Raw genomic sequence first — 20574 nt, 5'->3', positions numbered from 1 at the left:
CCAATCTTTCTAAACTTGGACACCCAGTGCATCTGACCACGACAGATTACAACCTTGTGAAAGTTGTTACTGAATCGGATGCTGCCAAGAAGAAACAAAACACTAAATTGGTGAATTTAGTGGAAACTTTCCCATTTGTAACAAGCATGGTAACAAGCATTTGTTGTTACACCTCTGTAGATTACAGACTGCAATAACCACAAGTTACATGTTGTTTTTACAGTGTAACTATGAATTATTACAATTAACTACAATACGTGTTACAGTGTAATTACACATGTTATTACACTGTAATAAGGACTCCTTAAAATGTAGTGTTACCGGGTACTCTATCTCTCTAAGCATGTCAATTAATGAGCATACGTATGAATGTGCAATGAACACTTCAGGTTATAGTTCACACTTTCTCCAGATATCACAGAGTCCAGAGCTCCTGGTGTGGAGGGCTGTGGTGTAAATGATCAAAGACCAAACATTGAATGGCTTGGGGCATATAACTATGTAACTAACGGTAACACTCAATAACTAACTATGTAACAACGTCTCAGACTGGAATCACTATGGGCTCAGGACTCAGGAGTAGGAAATCCTCAGGTCTTACTTCCAGGAAGAAACAAGTAAGATGAAATGCAGTGCGGAGGTCTACATATTTTCAATTCATCAAGTGTGACTTCTGTTTAGCATGTCTTTTCACCATACACATTTTGTGTGTGTGTGCGTGTGTGTGTGTGCGTGCGTGCGTGTGTTTAGTTAAGGACTGCCTGGAAGCAAACAGCCATGGTGTGCAGTTTCACCACTTCAGTGCACTCATGAAGTGATCAAGTACTCTTAACTGCTGAACTGTAATTATGTAAATCGGTCATTCAAATGATGTAAATAGATCTCTGTTGTTTTGCTAATTATTGAATCCAAACAAAGATATTAAATCAAGTAGATCTATGACTTTATAAAAACAACAACAGAAACCTTGAAAAATACATGCTGAAACTCAAATAGCATTTGTTTTCTCTTTGCTTGAGCCTGCCTGAAGCGCCAGATGGGCAGTCATTTCACTTTAGGGACTATTCCAGACGGTCCATCGTGCCAGGCAGACTCAATCAAGTGCAGCTTAAATATTTGAAAGAAACAATGTAGGCTGTTATTTGAGCCCAGGTCTGGAGTGATGGACATAGGTGTTCAAGGGGACAGGGGGAGACCTGCTGTATCACTTACTGGGTTTCCGTCTGGTCCTGGTGGTCCCCGCTCGCCAAAGTCCCCGGGAAACCCCTGAGTGGACAAACACAGAGAGAGGAGAGAACAGGCATGTTATCACTCTGTACAGTACAGTGGTCGCACAGAGCTGTTACACACCATGGAAAAACTCACGAGTTATTACACACTATGGAAGAAACATATAGAAACACAACAGTCTGCAATGCAGCAGGCAACCACATCGCAGTAATAGAAATAGAATGTACTAGACCATAATTGACATGACCAACCATTACATACCATTATTTTCCCAAACCCAGAGTTGACCGTGAGAAAATGCTCTTGGAATATTAGGCTTCTGAGTATTAATCACATTGGTGTGGCTATTATCCACAAAGCTACAGTATTACATCAAGTGCACTATTGTGCTTAACATTCAGTTCAACACAGCAGCAGATAAAAACTTTTTTCATAGTGGATGTTTGTTAATGTATGATTAACACATTTCCCACTGTTATGTTACTGTACATAATGACAATATACACTGAACAAAAATATAAACACAACATGTAAAGTGTTGGTCCCATATTTCATGAGCTGAAATAAAAGACCCCTGAAATATTCCATATGCACAAAAAGCTTATTTCTCTCAAATTTTGTGCGCGTGTTAGTGAGCATTTCTCCTTTCCCAAGATAATCCATCCACCTGACAGGTGTGGCATATCAAGAAGCTGATTAAACAGCATGATCATTACACAGGTGCACCTTGTGCGGGGGACAATAAAAGGCACTCTGAAATGTGCAGTTTTGTCACACAACACAATGCCACAGATGTCTCAAGTTTTGAGGGAGCGTGCAATTGGCATGCTGACTGCATGTATGTCCACCAGAGCTGTTGGCAGATAATTAAAAGTTAATTTCTCTACCATTAGCCACCTCCAACGTCATTTTAGAGAATTTGGCAGTACGTCCAACTGGCCTCACAACCTCAGACCACGTTAATGGCGTGTTGGCAAGCGGTTTGCTAGTGTCAACGTTGTGAACAGAGTGCCCCATGGTTGCGGTGGGGTTATTGGCAGGCATAAGCTAAGGACAACTAACACAATTGCATTTTATCGATGGCAATTTGAATGCACAGAGATACCTTGACGAGATCCTGAGGCCCATTGTCGTGCCATTCTTCCGCCACCATCACCTCATGTTTCAGTATGATAATGCACAGCCCCATGTCTCAAGGATCTGTACACAATTCCTGGAAGCTGAAAATGTCCCAGTTCTTCCATGGCCTGCATACTCACCAGACATGTCACCCATTGAGCATGTTTGGGATGCTCTGGATTGACGTGTACGACAGTGTGTTCCAGTTCCGGCCAATATCTAGCAACTGCGCACAGCCATTGAAGAGGAGTGGGACAACATTTCACAGGCCACAATCAACAGCCTGATCAACTCTATGTGAAGGAGATGTGTTACGCTGCATGAGGCAAATGATGCTCACACCAGATACTGACTGGTTTTCTGATCCACAACCCTGCATTCTTTTTAAAGGTATTTGTGATCAACAGATGCATATCTGTATTCCCAGTCATGTGAAATCCATAGGTTAAACCATAATTCATTTATTTCAATTGACTGATTTTCTTATATGAACTGTAACTCAGTAAAATCTTTGAAATTGTTGCATGTTGCGTTTATATTTTTCTTCAGTATACATTCACATTCTCAAAACACAAATTCTGATCACCACTAGTCCCATGTTTCTCCACACTGCAGTTTTGTATTTGCGAAAATAAACCAAACAAAACGCCAGCTCTCAGAAAACAAACTCCATCCCCTTCATAGTGGTTTGCAGAATAAAACCCCAAGCAAGCAGCACGTCAAGCTGCACCCTGCAAACAAGCTCCTTGGTCTCTTCATTCCTAGCAGACTGCGTGCGGCGGCAGGAAATTCCATGGCTGAGTGTTTGGGAGGGCTCCATGCTGCACTGAGCCTCGCTGGCAGGAGCCCTAACCAGCCTGGGGACTGACTGGCCTGGCTCTGGATCTGCTGACTGGGCTCTTCCCTTTCCTCCTCCTGGCTCCAACTGTTCCATTATAGAACCAGAGAACAAGAGCTGTGATGCTCCGATAGGCTAGACTAAGGCTCTGGGAGGCTGAGGGTTCTGCTAGGCCACACGCTCAACGTGTGCTGCTTGTCCCATTGCCAAGGTCAACAACAACCTGCTACTGCTTCAGCTTCAGTGTTCACCTTTCTCAACCACAGGAGACAAGCGCTGTAGTTACTGTATATACTGTCTGTATGATTAATGGCACTAGTAGTAGAGGTCTTCTAGCCCCACAGAGTGGGATGGAAAATGTAACATTTGATGAAGGTATGGAGATCTTACTGGCAGTTCTATTACATTAGATATTATTTAGATATATTGTCTAAATGTTTCTGTGGCAGGCAGAGTCTTGAGTTAAGCATTAGTCAAAGATCTGGGGGAAAGTAATAAGTTGGTAATTGCTGCAATATGATGCCATTGAAAATGTGGAAAATTGCACTTCTCTCCAAAACTCCAATAGTACACTCTTAGTAGAACTTAAAAGGGTTCTTCAGCTTTCCCCATAGGATAACCCTTTAAAGAACCCTTTTTGGTTTCAGGTAGAACCCTTTCCACAGAGGGTTCTACATGGAACCCAAAAGGGTTCTCCCTGGAACCAAAAAGGGTTCTACATCGAACAAAAAACCATTCTCCTATGGGGACAGCCTAAGAACCATTTGGAACCCTTTTTTCTAAGAATGTACTGGTTTAAACAAAAACATATGGCTCCTCCTCAGCTCTTGCATTGTTTTTAACTCAAAGATGTTACGTGAAAGATTGTAGGTAGTAGGACATCTGCTGCAAGGTAATGCGTCTGATCCCACATTTGATTAACTGTCATATGCAAGTGCCACCGAACATTCCGCTAGTAACTGTGAAAATATGTTCAGAGGACAGAATGTAAAGAGGCAAAATGAGCTACTGAAGATGAGAAGGAGGAGGAGAAAGGCTGGTATGGCACCGCCGAGACAAACACACAGAGATGCCATCATCAAATGCTGAAGTAGCACTCTCCTCAACATCTATTGCTATTCTGTGCCAGCTTTCATTCTTGTTCAATGACCATCGTCAGCTTAATAAACCACTTCATCATGTACCATTGTAAAGCTATGCTTGGAAAAATATCTCTATTACATAAGTCATTGGGAACATCAGGATTTTCCATGTAAGCACAACTCAATATGTTTATGGGAGAATTGAAAATCCCCATGCAGGCGCCAATGAATATACTTCCCTGGTCTGTGGCTAGCTGCTCTGGAATTCCAAAACCAAAAGTTCCTTCACGACATTGAACATTGCTCCAATGTAATGGACTTTGTAATAGTCTTTAGATTAACACAATACAAAACACAGATATGCTCTGTGAACTACCCTCTGAATGAATGCCATTCAGATCTCAATGATATCAATGTTCAACATTAAATCATTAAATAAATGAGTAGAACTCTGTGTTAATCATATGTAATAATATACACTGAACACAAATATAAACGCAACATGCAACAATTTCAAAGATTTGACTGAGTTACAGTTCATATAAGGAATTCAGTCAATTGAAATAAATTCATTAGGCCCTAATCTATACATTTCACATGACTGGGAATACAGATATGCATCTGTTGGTCACAGATACCTTAAAAAAAGGTAGGGGCGTGGTTCAGAAAACCAGTCAGTATTTGGTGTGACCACCATTTGCCTCATGCAGCGCGACACATCTCCTTCACATAGAGTTGATCAGGCCTGTGGAATGTTGTCCCACTCCTCTTCAATGGCTGTGCGAAGTTGCTGGATATTGATGGGAACTGGAACATGCTGTCGTACACGTCAATCCAGAGTGTCCCAAACATGCTCAATGGGTGAAATGTCTGGTGAGTATGCAGGCCATGGAAGAACTGGGACATTTTCAGCTTTCAGGAATTGTGTACAGATCCTTCCGACATGGGGCCATGCGTTATCATACTGAAACATGAGGTGATGGTGGCGGATGAATGGCACGACAATGGGCCACAGGATCTCGTCAGGGTATCTCTGTGCATTCACATTTTCAGCGATTAAATGCAATTGTGTTTGTGGTCCGTAGCTTATGCTTGCCCATTCCATAACCCCACCATGGGTCACTCTGTTCACAACGTTGACATCAGCAAACCGCTCGCCCACATAATGCCATACACACTCTCTGCCATCTGCCTGGTACAGTTGAAATCGGTATTTATCCGTGAAGAGCACACTTCTCCAGTGTGCCAGTGGCCATTGAAGGTTTGCATTTGCCCACTGAAGTCGGTTACAATGTCGAACTGCAGTCAGGTCAAGACTCTGGTGAGGACGACGAGCACGCAGATGAGCTTCCCTGAGATGGTTTCTGACAGTTTCTGCAGATATTCTTTGGTTGTGCAAACCCACAGTTTCATCAGCTGTCCGGTGGCTGGTCTCAGACGATCCCGCAAGTGAAGAAGTCAGATGTGGAAGTCTGGGGCTGGTGTGGTTACATGTGGTCTGCGGTTGTGAGGCCGGTTGGACGTACTGCCAAATTCTCTAAAATGAAGTTCGGAGGCGGCTTAGGGTAGAGAAATTAACATTCAAAATTAATCTCTAGTGGATATTCCTGCAGTCAGCATGCCAATTGCAAGCTCCATCAAAACTTGAGACATCTGTGGCATTGTGTTGCATGACAAAACTGCACATTTTAGAGTGGCCTTTTATTGTCCCCAGCACAAGGTGCACCTGTGTAATGATCATGCTGTTTAATCAGCTTCTTGATATGCCACACCTGTCAGTGAGAAATGCTCACTAACAGAGATGTAAAGAAATCTGTGCACAAAATAAGCTTTTTGTGCGTGTGGAACATTTCTGGGATCTTTTATTTCAGCTCATTAAATATGGGACCAACACTTTACATGTTAAGTTTATATGTATAATCACTGGGATATTTGGCAATAGTGTCAATTGGTGCCATAGCTGTAGTCCTTCCAACTCTCATCCTATATTTACAAATTATATACTGTATGGACTATGGAAATATACAGACTTGAGACTCAAGGGGTAGCCAGCCATCTCAAGAGTGAAAAGACAAGTCTTCAACAGTCTTCCCCTCTGGTTGTGTGGAGGCTACCACAACATAAATCACAGATTAATGGCTAAAGCCAAGGGGGCTCCATACACACTAAAGACTCTTCCTCTGAATAATAGACATGCCATACCCACTAAATTACCCTAGGCCTACAACTTCTAGGTATGAGAGAATGGAAAAAATAATCGTTATAAAAAGGTATTTTGAGAGAAAACTTTACCGGCCTACCCATCTTGCCCTTCTTGCCATGAACACCAGGAATTCCCTGAGGAGGTAGAGAAAAATAGGGATGAAAGAAGGAAGGAAGGAAGGAAGGAAGGAAGGAAGGAAGGAAGGAAGGAAGGAAGGAAGGAAGGAAGGAAGGAAGGAAGGAAGGAAGGAAGGAAGGAAGGAAGGAAGGAAGGAAGGAAGAAGAGGAAAGGTAGAAGAAAGGAAAGAACAAGAAGAGGAGACAAAATGTAAATAATATTTCATATTTATTTTACAAGCAGATTATGAATGGTTCTTAAACATAGCCTACTAGAATCAATACAAATATCAAATATATAAGCTAGTGCAAACATGTCCAAAGAGACTCTCTCTACTATAGCCTACAATTCTGCACCACTGGCCTGAGTCCTTCTGGGAATATGAGTCTATGAGTTCTGGTCAGGCTAATCCAAAGCAGCTCTTGCTCTAGTTCCTTAGTATTAGCTCCTGACTATTATCCCAAACAGTAGGGATGGATGGAATTCCACCAGTGCTTGATTCTGTGTAAATATTGTGAGAAGGGCCTAGGGCTACTCCAGTCATCTCTTGGCAGTTTGGTGGAGCGTGCCTACTGGTAGCATTTCATCCAGTGTAAGGCCTTTATTTCACAAACGTTTAGACTCACTAAGAGTCAGACCTGACAATCGTGATTGACAACAAATGCCCACAGGAGGGTTTTCAGCTATTGTGCATTTCCCCCCATAGGACTAAGAAACGTAGGGTGTTTTTTTCCTTGCTAATGCATGAAGTAGTAGTAGTAGTAGTAGTAGTAGTAGTAGTAGTTACGAGAGGTAGAAATCATCATTTTCTTGGATAGTAATTGCTTTTAGTATCTTTGTCCTATTCCTATTTTGAGTGCTGTACTAAGAGTTATTGTGGACTACTTACTCTTTCACCATCAGGTCCAGGAAGGCCAAAAAGCCCCGCGATTCCTATGAAACCCTGCAAAGAGAGTGGTGGAATTGGGGAGAGAGGAGGAGGGGAAGGGGTGAATGGAAATGGGGAGGGGTGAAAAGAGGGTAGGGATAGAGCAGAGGAAAGAATTGAAGAAAGGGATAGGATGAATGGATTTTAAGGGATTAGGGATGAGGAACAAAGAAAATACACATTAGAATGAAGTGCTATACGTCTCTTCCTTGGTATCATCCCATCAGTGTTGCTTTAGTCATTTTCGGGAGCTTCTGTTGGCTCCAGGCGGGTGGATCTTCATGAAGAACCAAGCCTTGAGGCAAGTGTATATGCCCATGGACTGCATGGTGCTGCCTTCCACGATGTAGTCCAAGGGCACATACCCTCACGTCAGGGATCTCTGATGAGTCCGGGCCAGGGGGGCTGCTCAGGGATGGAGGGAGAGAGATGGAGGAATGGAAGGAGGAGACGGAGGAGAGAGAGGGGGAGAGCAGGGGGAGGCATAGGGGAACTGAAGAACAAGGGGTGATACAAATGTTAAAGGGGAAAAATACATGAACTGGACCATGTTGAGATTCAGATGAGCTATACAAGCAACAACAACAACACCAGCAACAACAATTGACATTCAGGCAACAAGTGATTCAACACAGTATTCAACAGAAACTATTTTCTTGCTAATTGCTTGTACAGTACTTTAAATCTCTTGTTGTACCAACATCACCACAACATCATCACAGAGAACTCTGTGATTGTAATCATGCCCAGCTAGCACATTTGGTTCCTTGGAAGTTGTGGGATTATATGTTTTTGGTTTTACATTGGTTGTGGGAACGCAGCCATACGTTTCTTGACCGGTAAACTGAACGTTTTTTAAACTGAAGTGAAAGAAGTGAGAACAGAAGTGACTAAAAAATATGTTAGGTTGCATGGTTCTGAGAACATTTTACTCTGGTTCCTTGAAAGTTATCCAGGGATATTTTATTAACGCTCTGAGAAGGGAAATTATAGGTTATTTTGAGGTTTTATAATAACTTCCTTAACGTTTCAATAAGACTTTTAATAACCTTACTAGCTTATTTTGGATTAACTTTTTTGAACTCCAAGCACAGATATGACACATGGATATGAATTTCCTGAGGCATTAATCATGTGAACAGATTTCTTTTATATGTGACACAGCACCAGTGAGATTTGAACCTATGATCATCTGTTCTTTATCCATGGAATTAATCCATTGCGCCACCAGGATAGAGCTAGCATACCATATTTCTTTACACATACAAAGCTGTTAATTTTTGTCAATTTTTTGTATTTTGCCCCATTTTTCGTGATATCCAATGACAATCTCCAATGACAAAACATTCTTAGAACGTTCTCTGAATGTTACTAAAGTTTTCTTGTGGTTTCTATGGAAAGTTTTTCGTCATCTGAGAACAGAGTCTAGAGCTTAATGTGTACAATTCCCTTTTTTAGAACATTCCCAGAACTGACATAAAAAAGTACGTTCTGAGAACGTCTCTTAAGACACACCATTTTTGAGAACGTTCCCAGAATGTAGTAAAAATATGATATTAAATAGAACCACAAGGGAACTTGTGTAGAATGTTCTGTGGTTGTACTGAAATTCCCACAGAAGAACGTTGTTTCTTAACGTTCTCGGAACAATTTAAGAACATTAATTTAATCAGAACCATGAGGACACCCGTATGAAACGTTATGCTGAAGTACTGAAATGCCCACAGAAGAACGTTGTTGCTTAACGTTCTCAGAACTATTTGAGAACATGACTTTAAATAGAACCATGAAGAAACCAGTAGGAAACGTTATGCTGAAGTACTGAAATTCCAACAGAGGAACATTGTTTCTTCACACTGAACTATTAGCGAGCATTCCCAATGTCAAACAAGTTGGAGAACGTTCCTAGAACATTAACAAAATTGAAATGATATGTAACGATGTTTGAACTTTTAGGAAATGTTCTGTTAAAGTCATGAAATACCAATAAAATAAAGTTTTTTTTGTCAAGTATCTTAAATGTGCTGATAATGTTCCTAAGCCAAGAACTATACTGCACCATGTCCAGAAAGTTGTGGGAAGGTTGTATGCAAAATAACCATAGGACAACCACTCTCTCACCAAGCTCTAAGAAACATATGGTTCTCATAACGTTATGTGCTAGCTGGGTGGTGAGTTAACAGGGCCGGCTTGTCTTGGACACATGGCATTTAGAGTACCAGTCAAAAGTTTGGAAACACCTACTCATTCAAGGGTTTTTCTCTATTTTACTATTTTATACATTGTATAATAATAGTGAAGACATCAAAACTATGAAATAACACATATGGAATCATGTAGTAACCATAAAAGTGTTAAACAAATCAACATATATTTTATTTTTGAGATTCTTCGAAGTAGCCACCCTTTGCCTTGATGACAGCTTTGCACACTCTTGGCATTCGCTCAACCAGCTTCATGAGGTAGTCACCTGGAATGCATTTCAATTAACAGGTGTGTCTTGTTAAAACTTAATTTGTGGAATTTCTTTCCTTCTTAATGCGTTTGAGCCAATCAGTTGTGTTGTGACAAGGTAGGGGTGGTATACAGAAGATAACCCTATTTGGTAAAAGACCAAGTCCATATTATGGCAAGAACAGCTGAAATAAGCAAAGAGAAATGACAGTCCATCATTACTTTAAGACATGGAGGTCAGTCAATCCGGAAAATTTCAAGAACTTTGAAAGTTTCTTCAAGTGCAGTCGCAAAAACCATCAAGCGCTATGATGAAACTGGCTCTCATGAGGACCGCCACAGGAATGGAAGACACAGAGTTACCTCTGCTGCAGAGGTTAAGTTCATTAGAGTTAACTGCACCTCAGAAATTGCAGCCCAAATAAATGCTTCACAGAGTTCAAGTAACAGCCACATCTCAACATCAACTGTTCAGAGGAGAGTTCGTGAATCAAGCCTTCATGGTCACATTTCTGCAAAGAAACCACTACTAAAGGACACCAATAAGAAGAAGAGACTTGCTTGGGCCAAGAAACACGAGCAATGGACATTAGACCGGTGGAAATCTGTCCTTTGATTTGATGAGTCCAAATTTGAGATTTTTGGTTCCAACCGGTGTGTCTCTGTGAGACGCAGAGTAGGTGAACGGATGATCTCTGCATGTGTGGTTCCCACCGTGAAGTATGGAGGAGGAGTGTGATGGTGTTGGGGTGCTTTTCTGGGGACACTGTCAGTGATTTATTTAGAATTCAAGGCACATTTAACCAGCATGGCTACCACAGCATTCTGCAGTGATACGCCATCCCGTCTGGTTTGCGCTTAGTGGGACTATCATTTGTTTTTCAACAGGACAAAGACCCAACACACCTCCAGGCTGTGTAAGAGCTATTTGACCAAGAAGGAGAGTGATGGAGTGCTGCATCAGATGACCTGGCCTACAAAATCACCCGACCTCAACCCAATTGAGATTGTTTGGGATGAATTGGACCGCAGAGTGAAGGAAAAGCAACCAACAAGTGCTCAGCATATGTGGGAACTTCGCTTGGAATGCTGTTGGAAAAGCATTCCAGGTGAAGCTGGTTGAGAGAATGCCAAGAGTGTTTAAAGCTATCATCAAGGCAAAGGGTGGCTACTTTGAAGAATCTCAAATATAAAATATATTTTGATTTGTTTAACACTTTTTTTTGGTCACTACATTATTCCATATGTGTTATTTCAAAGTTTTGATGTCATCACTACAATGTAGAAAATAGTAAAAATAAAGAAAAACCCTTGACTGAGTAGGTGTGTCCAAACTTTTGACTGGTAATGTACATTATGGCTCTTTTTATGTGACTGCTCTGGTTCTGTTGATTCATATAACATGCTTTTCACAGTTCATTTAACACAGCAATTGGCAAGAGACCTCTGGAACAAAGTAATCTTCAGAGTGGGGTGTACTTTACTGTAAAATCAGAGGACTTGACTGTATGGCTTTTCTCTTTGTCTGCATTCACCTTACTGTGAATCTGACCTGGGTTCAAATAGTATTTGTTTTCTTTCAAATACTTTGAGCATTTAATAATATATGCCATTTAGTACAGACACTTTTATCCAAAGACACTTACAGTCATACGTGCATACATTTTACATATGGGTGACACCAGCAGGAATCGAACCCACAACCCAGCCTGTCTAGGGTATCAGATGGATGGATGGGTTTTGCACTTTTGGGACTCAATGAAGTGTAGCTAAAGTATTTATAAGAAAACAATTAAGACTTAAACCCAGGTCTGCTGTCAATCTGTTACATGGATATGTTGAGCATTCAGGCACTTTGGCTGACAGTGATGCTCTTTGACCATTGAGAGAAGTCAACATCTTCTAGTGCTGACTGTACTGGCAGTGGATTTATACAGTAAGTAAACAGAACATGATAAAAATCTAAACAAACATGGCTCATTGAGTAAATAGGTTCATACTGTACATATCATTATATGATTACAAAGATAGATAGATTGCACTAAAACACTTAAACAGAACAAACAGTACACAAGACATATCTTGAAAAAAGAATGAACCATATACAGTACAGAGATATTAATGAACATTTGTAGATCACTCACCCGGACACCTTTAGGCCCCATAATTCCAGCAGGCCCAGGTAAACCCTACAGAAAAAAGCATTCAAAATGACATTAGAAATGCATTTAGATTATGCATTTCATAATGCATACAATAATTTAAATGTCCAGATAAAAGTGTTAGTGGATTGGACTCAAATTGTGATTAGTGCTTACACCATAATAACTAATTGACAATTATTAGTGTTGGCTGAATATTTCCAAGATGTGTTTACCAGCATGCAGATCAGTGGAGTGATAGTCTTGTAACTTAAAGAAAATCTCCATTATGTAATCTTGAAGATGAGCAGACCTTAATCAACATGGACTCTATCTACACTGTCTCAACTCCTAAAGGAGACCAAGTGGTCCAGTGATTCACAGTCTACAGATGGTAGGGGGTGCTAAAACCTAATCCATCAGTCTGGAGTGTGTGTCTAGCTAGGGAGTTACAACAGTGTGTGTGCGCGTGTGTGTGTGTGTGCGTGTGTGTGTGAGTGTGCGTCCGTGTGTGTGAAGTGTGTGTCTATCTGGGGATTTACAACAGTGACAGAGTGAGCGCACCAAAGCAACAAAGACCCAGGCCTGAACTCTAAGCTATTATAAACACTCTGTAACAAGCCGAGCTAAGAGCTATTTCCCAGCTGCGCGTGTGTGTCGGCGGCATTACAAATGTGCGCTCTGGAGAGTAGGGAGGAAGCATGTTTTACAGTGCAGAGAAACCCACATACTACTCAGCAATGAGGGACTTTATAAAATATATTCAAATGATATTCCCAAAAGAGGCAGTGCTGAATGAAACTCACAGTGTGAGCTCCTGAAGATCGACGAAAACTTATTTGCATTGAGGGAGCAGCTTACATTAATCACAGTTTAATTGTATTTACATTACTTTTTCAGTAAAGGTCTTGCTTACTAAGTAAAAGCCTTTGGCACTTTATTTCAGTCCAGGGGCACCAATAAGCAACCAAAAATGTGCAACCCTAATCCTGACACAGGTGCTCTTGACAGTCTTATACTTGTGTGTCACTCTTTATTTCAAATCACCTACAAAAGTCTCAACAGGTTGTACTGTTTACATTCCCAATCCAAGTACCACTCTCTAACCACTCACTGAAATAGGTTGAGTGTGTTTGGTGTGTGTAGCCCTGCTTTGCCTTTCTGTAAATGTACTGTATGGTGTGTGTGGACCCTTAACCAGCACTGCAACACTAGATTTACTGCACCTGCCTGCCAGGATAACCTTTGGCCCCTGGGCTTCCGTCTGCTCCTCGCTCGCCCTACAGAAAGAGAGAAAAGGAGTGAGTGAGATGGAAGACAAGGTGTTTCATGCCACAATAGCTGTGTCATTCTTAACTTCCCTGGCTTTGAATTGAATATGTGTAGTATAGGAAGAGAATAATGGAGGGAGAGGAATTAGGCACTTGATAAAGTGCCTTTGTGTGGTCAGCATTGCGTTTGGAAGGCAGCAGAATCATTGCGGATATTGGCACTATCTACAGTATAGGCAATAAAATATAATAAATAGAAATAGAACGGGCATCCCCATTCAAGTAAATGATGGCATGAAGGGTGGACTGGCAGCCATTGCAAGTGTACACATAGGAGCAAAGCAGGAAGTACAAACAGGGAGTAAAAGCAGGAAGTGTTTCTAGAAATACATTCCATTGCATGAGCCACATCAGTTAACATCATTTGAATGAACATTCTACATTACCATGGGCGTTATTCCATCACAATACCAGGCAGCCGTTGCAAGTGTACCCATTAGTTTACCAGTCAAATTGCCACGGTTAGAGGTTCCAAGCCTGTTCTATTGATTCTATTTCTATGGGTGTGTTCGTAAATTCACTCGGGAGTGCCAGAGTGTGCTCTGGGCGTTCGTAAATTCAGACCGTTGTCAGATTGTCCGTTTGTAAATTCAGAGCGTTTCGCTCTGGCCGAGGAGTAGGGTTGATCTGAGCGTTCTGACCTCACAATGGCAGTCAAGCACCCACGCTAACTGGCTAAAGTTGGCTAGCTTGCTAGCTACTTCCAGACACAAATGAGAGAACACCTCACTCTGACCATTTTACTCCTCCTAGTAGAGCGGATTAGGCTGTTTTTATGTTATTTTGTCACGCCCTGGCTCTGGGGACTCATATGTTGAGCCAGGGTGTGGATTGTCTATGTTGTATTTTCTATGTTTTGTTCTAGTTCGTGTAGATCTATGTTGGCCAGGGTGGTTCCCAATCAGAGGCAGCTGATTCTCGTTGTCTCTGATTGGGAACCATACTTAGGCAGCCTGTTTTGCACAGTTGATTGTGGGATCTTGTTCTGTATAGGTTTGTGTTGGTGAACCTTTAGACTTCACGTATCGTTTTGTTGTTTTGTTGTTTGGTGTAAAGTACCTATTAAAAGATGTACGCCTATCACGCTGCGCCTTGGTCTGCCTCTTACAACGATCGTGACAGAAGATCCCACCAAAGAAGGACCAAGCAGCGTGTTCAGGAGCAAACACCGGGTAAGGAACTGGAGAAGTTGGCGATGTCCCAGGTGGGCGAATGGTGGTCTTGGGAGGACATGTTCACGGGCAGAGGGCCATGGGCAAAAGTTAAGGCCCTGGCGAGAAAGGAGGTTCGGCGCCAACCGTGCCGTCGTCGGACAGGCGAGCGGCAACCCCAAGAAATGTTTGGGGGGGGGCACACGGAATGGACGACGGGGCTGCTGGAGGCAGCTACAGGAGGTATCGGCGGATTAGGAGAGGAGGCCACCAGGTTACGGGGGCCATTGGTCATGAGGGGGAAGGAGAGTGTAGAGGCACGGCGAGAGGTACTGGGGTGTGTTACTGTTCCTGCTCCCCGCACCAAGCCTGTGGTGCGCATCGCCAGCCCGGTCCGGCCTGTTCCTGCTCCCCGCACCAAGCCAGTGGTGCGCGTCGCCAGCCCGGTCCGGCCTGTTCCTGCTCCCCGCACCAAGCCAGTGGTGCGCGTCGCCAGCCCGGTCCGGCCTGTTCCTGCTCCCCGCACCAAGCCAGTGGTGCGCGTCGCCAGCCCGGTCCGGCCCGTTCCTGCTCCCCGCACCAAGCCAGTGGTGCGCGTCGCCAGCCCGGTCAGGCCCGTTCCTGCTCCCCGCACCAAGCCTGTGGTGCGCGTCGCCAGCCCGGTCCGGCCCGTTCCTGCTCCCCGCACCAAGCCAGTGGTGCGCGTCGCCAGCCCTTTGGGGGGGGGGGGGGGGGGGGTACTGTCACGCCCTGGCTATGGGGACTCTTATATGTTGAGCCAGGGTGTGGATTGTCTATGTTGTATTTTCTATGTTTTGTTCTAGTTCGTGTAGATCTATATTGGCCAGGGTGGTTCCCAATCAGAGGCAGCTGATTCTCGTTGTCTCTGATTGGGAACCATACTTAGGCAGCCTGTTTTGCACAGTTGATTGTGGGATCTTGTTCTGTATAGGTTTGTGTTGGTGAACCTTTAGACTTCACGTATTGTTTTGGTGTAAAGTACCTATTAAAAGATGTACGCCTATCACGCTGCACCTTGGTCTGCCTCTTACAACGATCGTGACATATTTAGAGTGTTGGTGACTGTAACTGTGCTGCTGGCAACAATTTAATTTTGTTTTTTTGCCTACGTTTACTGACACCGTTCATATTTAACGGGTGTTGCGCGTTCGTAAATTCATCACTTATTCTACGCTCTTGCACACTCAGATGAGAGTGCTCTGAAATCTGAGTAGATAGCCAGAGTGAATTTATGAACGCACCCTATGTGTGCTGCTGCTACATTGTGGGGGGCATTGCCTAGGCAACCGAAGACTGTTTGCTAGTTTCTTGTTTCAGCAAGGAGCAACAAAGTTTAATCACATTGTTAAGAGTCCATGTTACAGTATATACTGTATATTCATGGTTATGACGGTTATTTTATTTTCATGACGGTCTTCATCCATAACTGTCAGTTACACTGTTATACAGTAATTGTGCCAGCCTTAAGAACTCTGGGCCCTAGTTATAGCCTTTAAAGAGATACTTCAGAATTTTGGCAATTTTGGAAAATTACCTTTATCTACAGTGGGGAAAAAAAGTATTTAGTCAGCCACCAATTGTGCAAGTTCTCCCACTTAAAAAGATGAGAGAGGCCTGTAATTTTCATCATAGGTACACGTCAACTATGACAGACAAATTGAGAAAAAAAAATCCAGAAAATCACATTGTAGGATTTTTAATTAATTTATTTGCAAATTATGGTGGAAAATAAGTATTTGGTCACCTACAAACAAGCAAGATTTCTGGCTCTCACAGACCTGTAACTTCTTCTTTAAGAGGCTCCTCTGTCCTCCACTCGTTACCTGTATTAATGGCACCTGTTTGAACTTGTTATCAGTATAAAAGACACCTGTCCACAACCTCAAACAGTCACACTCCAAACTCCACTATGGCCAAGACCAAAGAGCTGTCAAAGGACACCAGAAACAAAATTGTAGACCTGCACCAGGCTGGGAAGACTGAATCTGCAATAGGTAAGCAGCTTGGTTTGAAGAAATCAACTGTGGGAGCAATTATTAGGAAATGGAAGACATACAAGACCACTGATAATCTCCCTCGATCTGGGGCTCCACGCAAGATCTCACCCCGTGGGGTCAAAATGATCACAAGAACGGTGAGCAAAAATCCCAGAACCACACGGGGGGACCTAGTGAATGACCTGCAGAGAGCTGGGACCAAAGTAACAAAGCCTACCATCAGTAACACACTACGCCGCCAGGGACTCAAATCCTGCAGTGCCAGACGTGTCCCCCTGCTTAAGCCAGTACATGTCCAGGCCCGTCTGAAGTTTGCTAGAGTGCATTTGGATGATCCAGAAGAGGATTGGGAGAATGTCATATGGTCAGATGAAACCAAAATAGAACTTTTTGGTAAAAACTCAACTCGTCGTGTTTGGAGGACAAAGAATGCTGAGTTGCATCCAAAGAACACCATACCTACTGTGAAGCATGGGGGTGGAAACATCATGCTTTGGGGCTGTTTTTCTGCAAAGGGACCAGGACGACTGATCCGTGTAAAGGAAAGAATGAATGGGGCCATGTATCGTGAGATTTTGAGTGAAAACCTCCTTCCATCAGCAAGGGCATTGAAGATGAAACGTGGCTGGGTCTTTCAGCATGACAATGATCCCAAACACACCGCCCGGGCAACGAAGGAATGGCTTCGTAAGAAGCATTTCAAGGTCCTGGAGTGGCCTAGCCAGTCTCCAGAGCTCAACCCCATAGATAATCTTTGGAGGGAGTTGAAAGTCTGTGTTGCCCAGCGACAGCCCCAAAACATCACTGCTCTAGAGGAGATCTGCATGGAGGAATGGGCCAAAATACCAGCAACAAGACTTACAGAAAATGTTTGACCTGTGTCATTGCCAACAAAGGGTATATAACAAAGTATTGAGAAACTTTTGTTATTGACCAAATACTTATTTTCCACCATAATTTGCAAATAAATTCATAAAAAATCCTACAATGTTATTTCCTGGAAAAAAATTCTCATTTTGACTGTCATAGTTGACGTGTACCTATGATGAAAATTACAGGCCTCTCTCATCTTTTTAAGTGGGAGAACTTGCACAATTGGTGGCTGACTAAATACTTTTTTTCCCCACTGTACATCCTCAAAGTCAGATTAATCTGTGGATAACAGTTTTATCACAGATAGAACAATGAGACAGATATTTCACCGGATCTATAAATGTGAAGCAAACTCTTAGCATTTCCACTCACTACCAAATATGGTACTGAGAGGAAGCCCACTGGACGGCAGTGAGAGAAAATGGAACGATATGGATTTTGGCCGACATTCTGCACATTTTCTCATTGATGAAACATTTGATCTCAATACAGTTTTCTGTTCCCAAAACTAGAATATGTTATGAACAGAGTGGACTAGGTTTTGTAGACTTTACCCTTTGCAAAAGTTTTAAAAAATCGTGTTGTTTTGAAGGAGTGCTAAGCGAATTGAGTTATTGCACACGCGCACTTCACAGAGTAGGCGTGACCTAACGGAAATATGCAGATGCATGCTAGAATGCGCCAATAGGATCTTGCTAGCTCGTGTTTGGCTCTGCCCACCTCCTTGCTTGTTCTGCCCACTATGACTCATTTGTTCCCATTGTAAACGACAGGCTGTGGTCTATCTTGGTTTAGTTATAGAAATATTTGGTTTTATGTCTCTGTGTCCAGTATGAAGGAAGTAGTTCCTAGCAGATACCCATAGACTTCCAGCCATTGCGCTAACGCTGGTTAGTATTGGGTTGCAAAACTACCTCTAACTTCCTTCATACTGGACACAGAGACATAAAAATGGTCTCCACGAGTTCATCTGACTCTGGCGAAGTAGATTAAGGTCCTCATTGCCAAAATCCTGAAGTATCCCTTTAACTAAGGCCAATGTTCTTCCCTGGTCAGGCCACGTGGTCAGTGTACTCTTTGTACTGATAGTACACTACACATTGCACATTCTTAATTGTGATAGTACACTAAACACTATTTGTAGTTTTTTTTAAGGAATCCCAGGGAGTAGTGACCTTAGAGTGTCCAGACTAATTGGCCCACTTTAATCTCTGCCAGAAACTAAATATCTCTGGCCAAGATTCCTTAAGTACTAATGTGTTCATGTGTAACATCCTCCCTGACAAGGCTTAGTTTCCTCCTCTTTCTATTGTGCTTCCTCTCTCTCTCTCTCTCTCTCTCTCTCTCTCTCTCTCTCTCTCTCTCTCTCTCTCTCTCTCTCTCTCTCTCTCTCTCTCTCTCTCTCTCTCTCTCTCTCTCTCTCTCTCTCTCTCTCTCTCTCTCTCTCTCTCTCTCTCTCTCTCTCTCTCTCTCTCTCTCTCTCTCTCTCTCCTTCCCTCCCCCTTGCTCTCTTTTCTTCTCATTGTTCAGGAATTTATGTTTTGTTCCTCACGGTGCAATGTGTTCTGACAGCCAAGCCATAGCTTTAGCTTTGTTGGGTAAACAGATGGAGAGTCTATTGTCTGATGTATTCCACTCTAACAGCAGTGGTTCAAACTTCAGACCCAGTCAGGAAGCCAGACACATTAACACCAGTAGAAAGAGATGGAAAGAGCGGAGATGTTAGAATAACCACTGAAACATGTACAACCATATGAGGATGTCATTCATTATGCTAAGATTTATGGGACTTTCCCAAACCAGATTCTGAGCGATCCTAATGTTTATGTATTGTTAAGTAGAAGTTATTGATAAGATATGATCACTGAGGAAAGATAAATGTAATTCTCATACAATAGAAAACAGAATACTCACAGAATCTCCTGGTTGACCGGGGGGACCAGGGTGACCTTTCTGTCCCTGCAGAGGAAAAATAAAGTTAGTCAACTTTAAATAAATATTATTTTGATCACCTAACTCTCCATAATATGCACTGATAGGCTATGCTTCGTTTCAATTGCTGCATCCTACCAAGATACAGACTCACATGTACTCAATCAGAGCCCTCTGGAACATTCGCTAACACAGTGTTGAGAGAAAGAGAGGACGGTAATAACAACCTGCCGGTAGAAGAGTTTCTGATGATCACACACACACACACACACACACACACACACACACACACACACACACACACACACACACACACACACACACACACACACACACACACACACACACACACACACACACACACACAGCACTGCAGGGTGCTGAAATCATGCCCCTCTTCAGTGTTAAATGTTGGAAAGTCCTCACCTCATTAGCTTATAAAATAAATCATAAACTGTTTATTTAAGAAGCTATGGATGATTTGGCTTAAATAGACCCAAATATCAACAACAACAAACACAGTCCAATGGTCGTGAAAAAGCAGGCCATTAATCAGCCATAAGGCTGAGAAATTGTCTCAGTATAGCTACACAGGTACAATGCTTCAATGTGCAGCACACACATTTCAACTATCCTTGAATATTTATGCATATTACATATTCTAATTTAATATTAACATTGCTGATGACATATAGTAATAAAGTGGTAGCTATTCCAACATAGGGATTTGCATAGGCTCTTGAGGAACTCATACACCTCTGTAAGCTACAAAACTGTCAGTGTTCAACCTTAACATGTGATGACAATACAACAGAACAGATGAACAGGACATTTACTCTCACGGTGGGCAAAAATAAAAGCCACGCCCCTACCAAGCCACACCTCCAGTCTTCTGATCTGACCTGCTGGGTCATATCTTAATAACCCAGCATCAACAACCCAGCATCAACAACCCAACCTGTCTCTTTTTAAATAAAACAACCCAACTAAGTGATTCAATGCCTGCAACCCAGCAGTTGGGTCATCCAAACAACCAAGCATTTGTAAGAGTGTATGCTAGGTTGAAGATACTGTAGTGCATTTGGAAAGTATTCAGACCCCTAGACTTTTTCCACATTTTGTTATTCCTTATTCTAAAATTGATATATATATATTTT

General features: G+C 42.4%; 1 protein-coding gene across 1 annotated transcript in view; it reads right to left on the bottom strand.

Annotated features, from left to right (window-relative positions):
* LOC311141703 (collagen alpha-1(XXVII) chain B-like) overlaps window positions 1–20574 on the bottom strand; it is a 148877-nt gene that overhangs the window by 78107 nt on the left and 50196 nt on the right. The window contains 6 exon segments of the mRNA XM_084177123.1: window positions 1213–1266; window positions 6562–6606; window positions 7479–7532; window positions 12116–12160; window positions 13339–13392; window positions 19400–19444. Of these exon segments, the coding sequence (XP_084033249.1) occupies window positions 1213–1266; window positions 6562–6606; window positions 7479–7532; window positions 12116–12160; window positions 13339–13392; window positions 19400–19444 (297 nt within the window).

Source organism: Coregonus lavaretus, assembly GCF_964263955.1.
Source record: "Coregonus lavaretus genome assembly, chromosome: 14".
NCBI classification, from domain to species: Eukaryota; Metazoa; Chordata; class Actinopteri; order Salmoniformes; family Salmonidae; genus Coregonus; species Coregonus lavaretus.
This window is presented reverse-complemented; position numbering and strand designations above follow the sequence as displayed.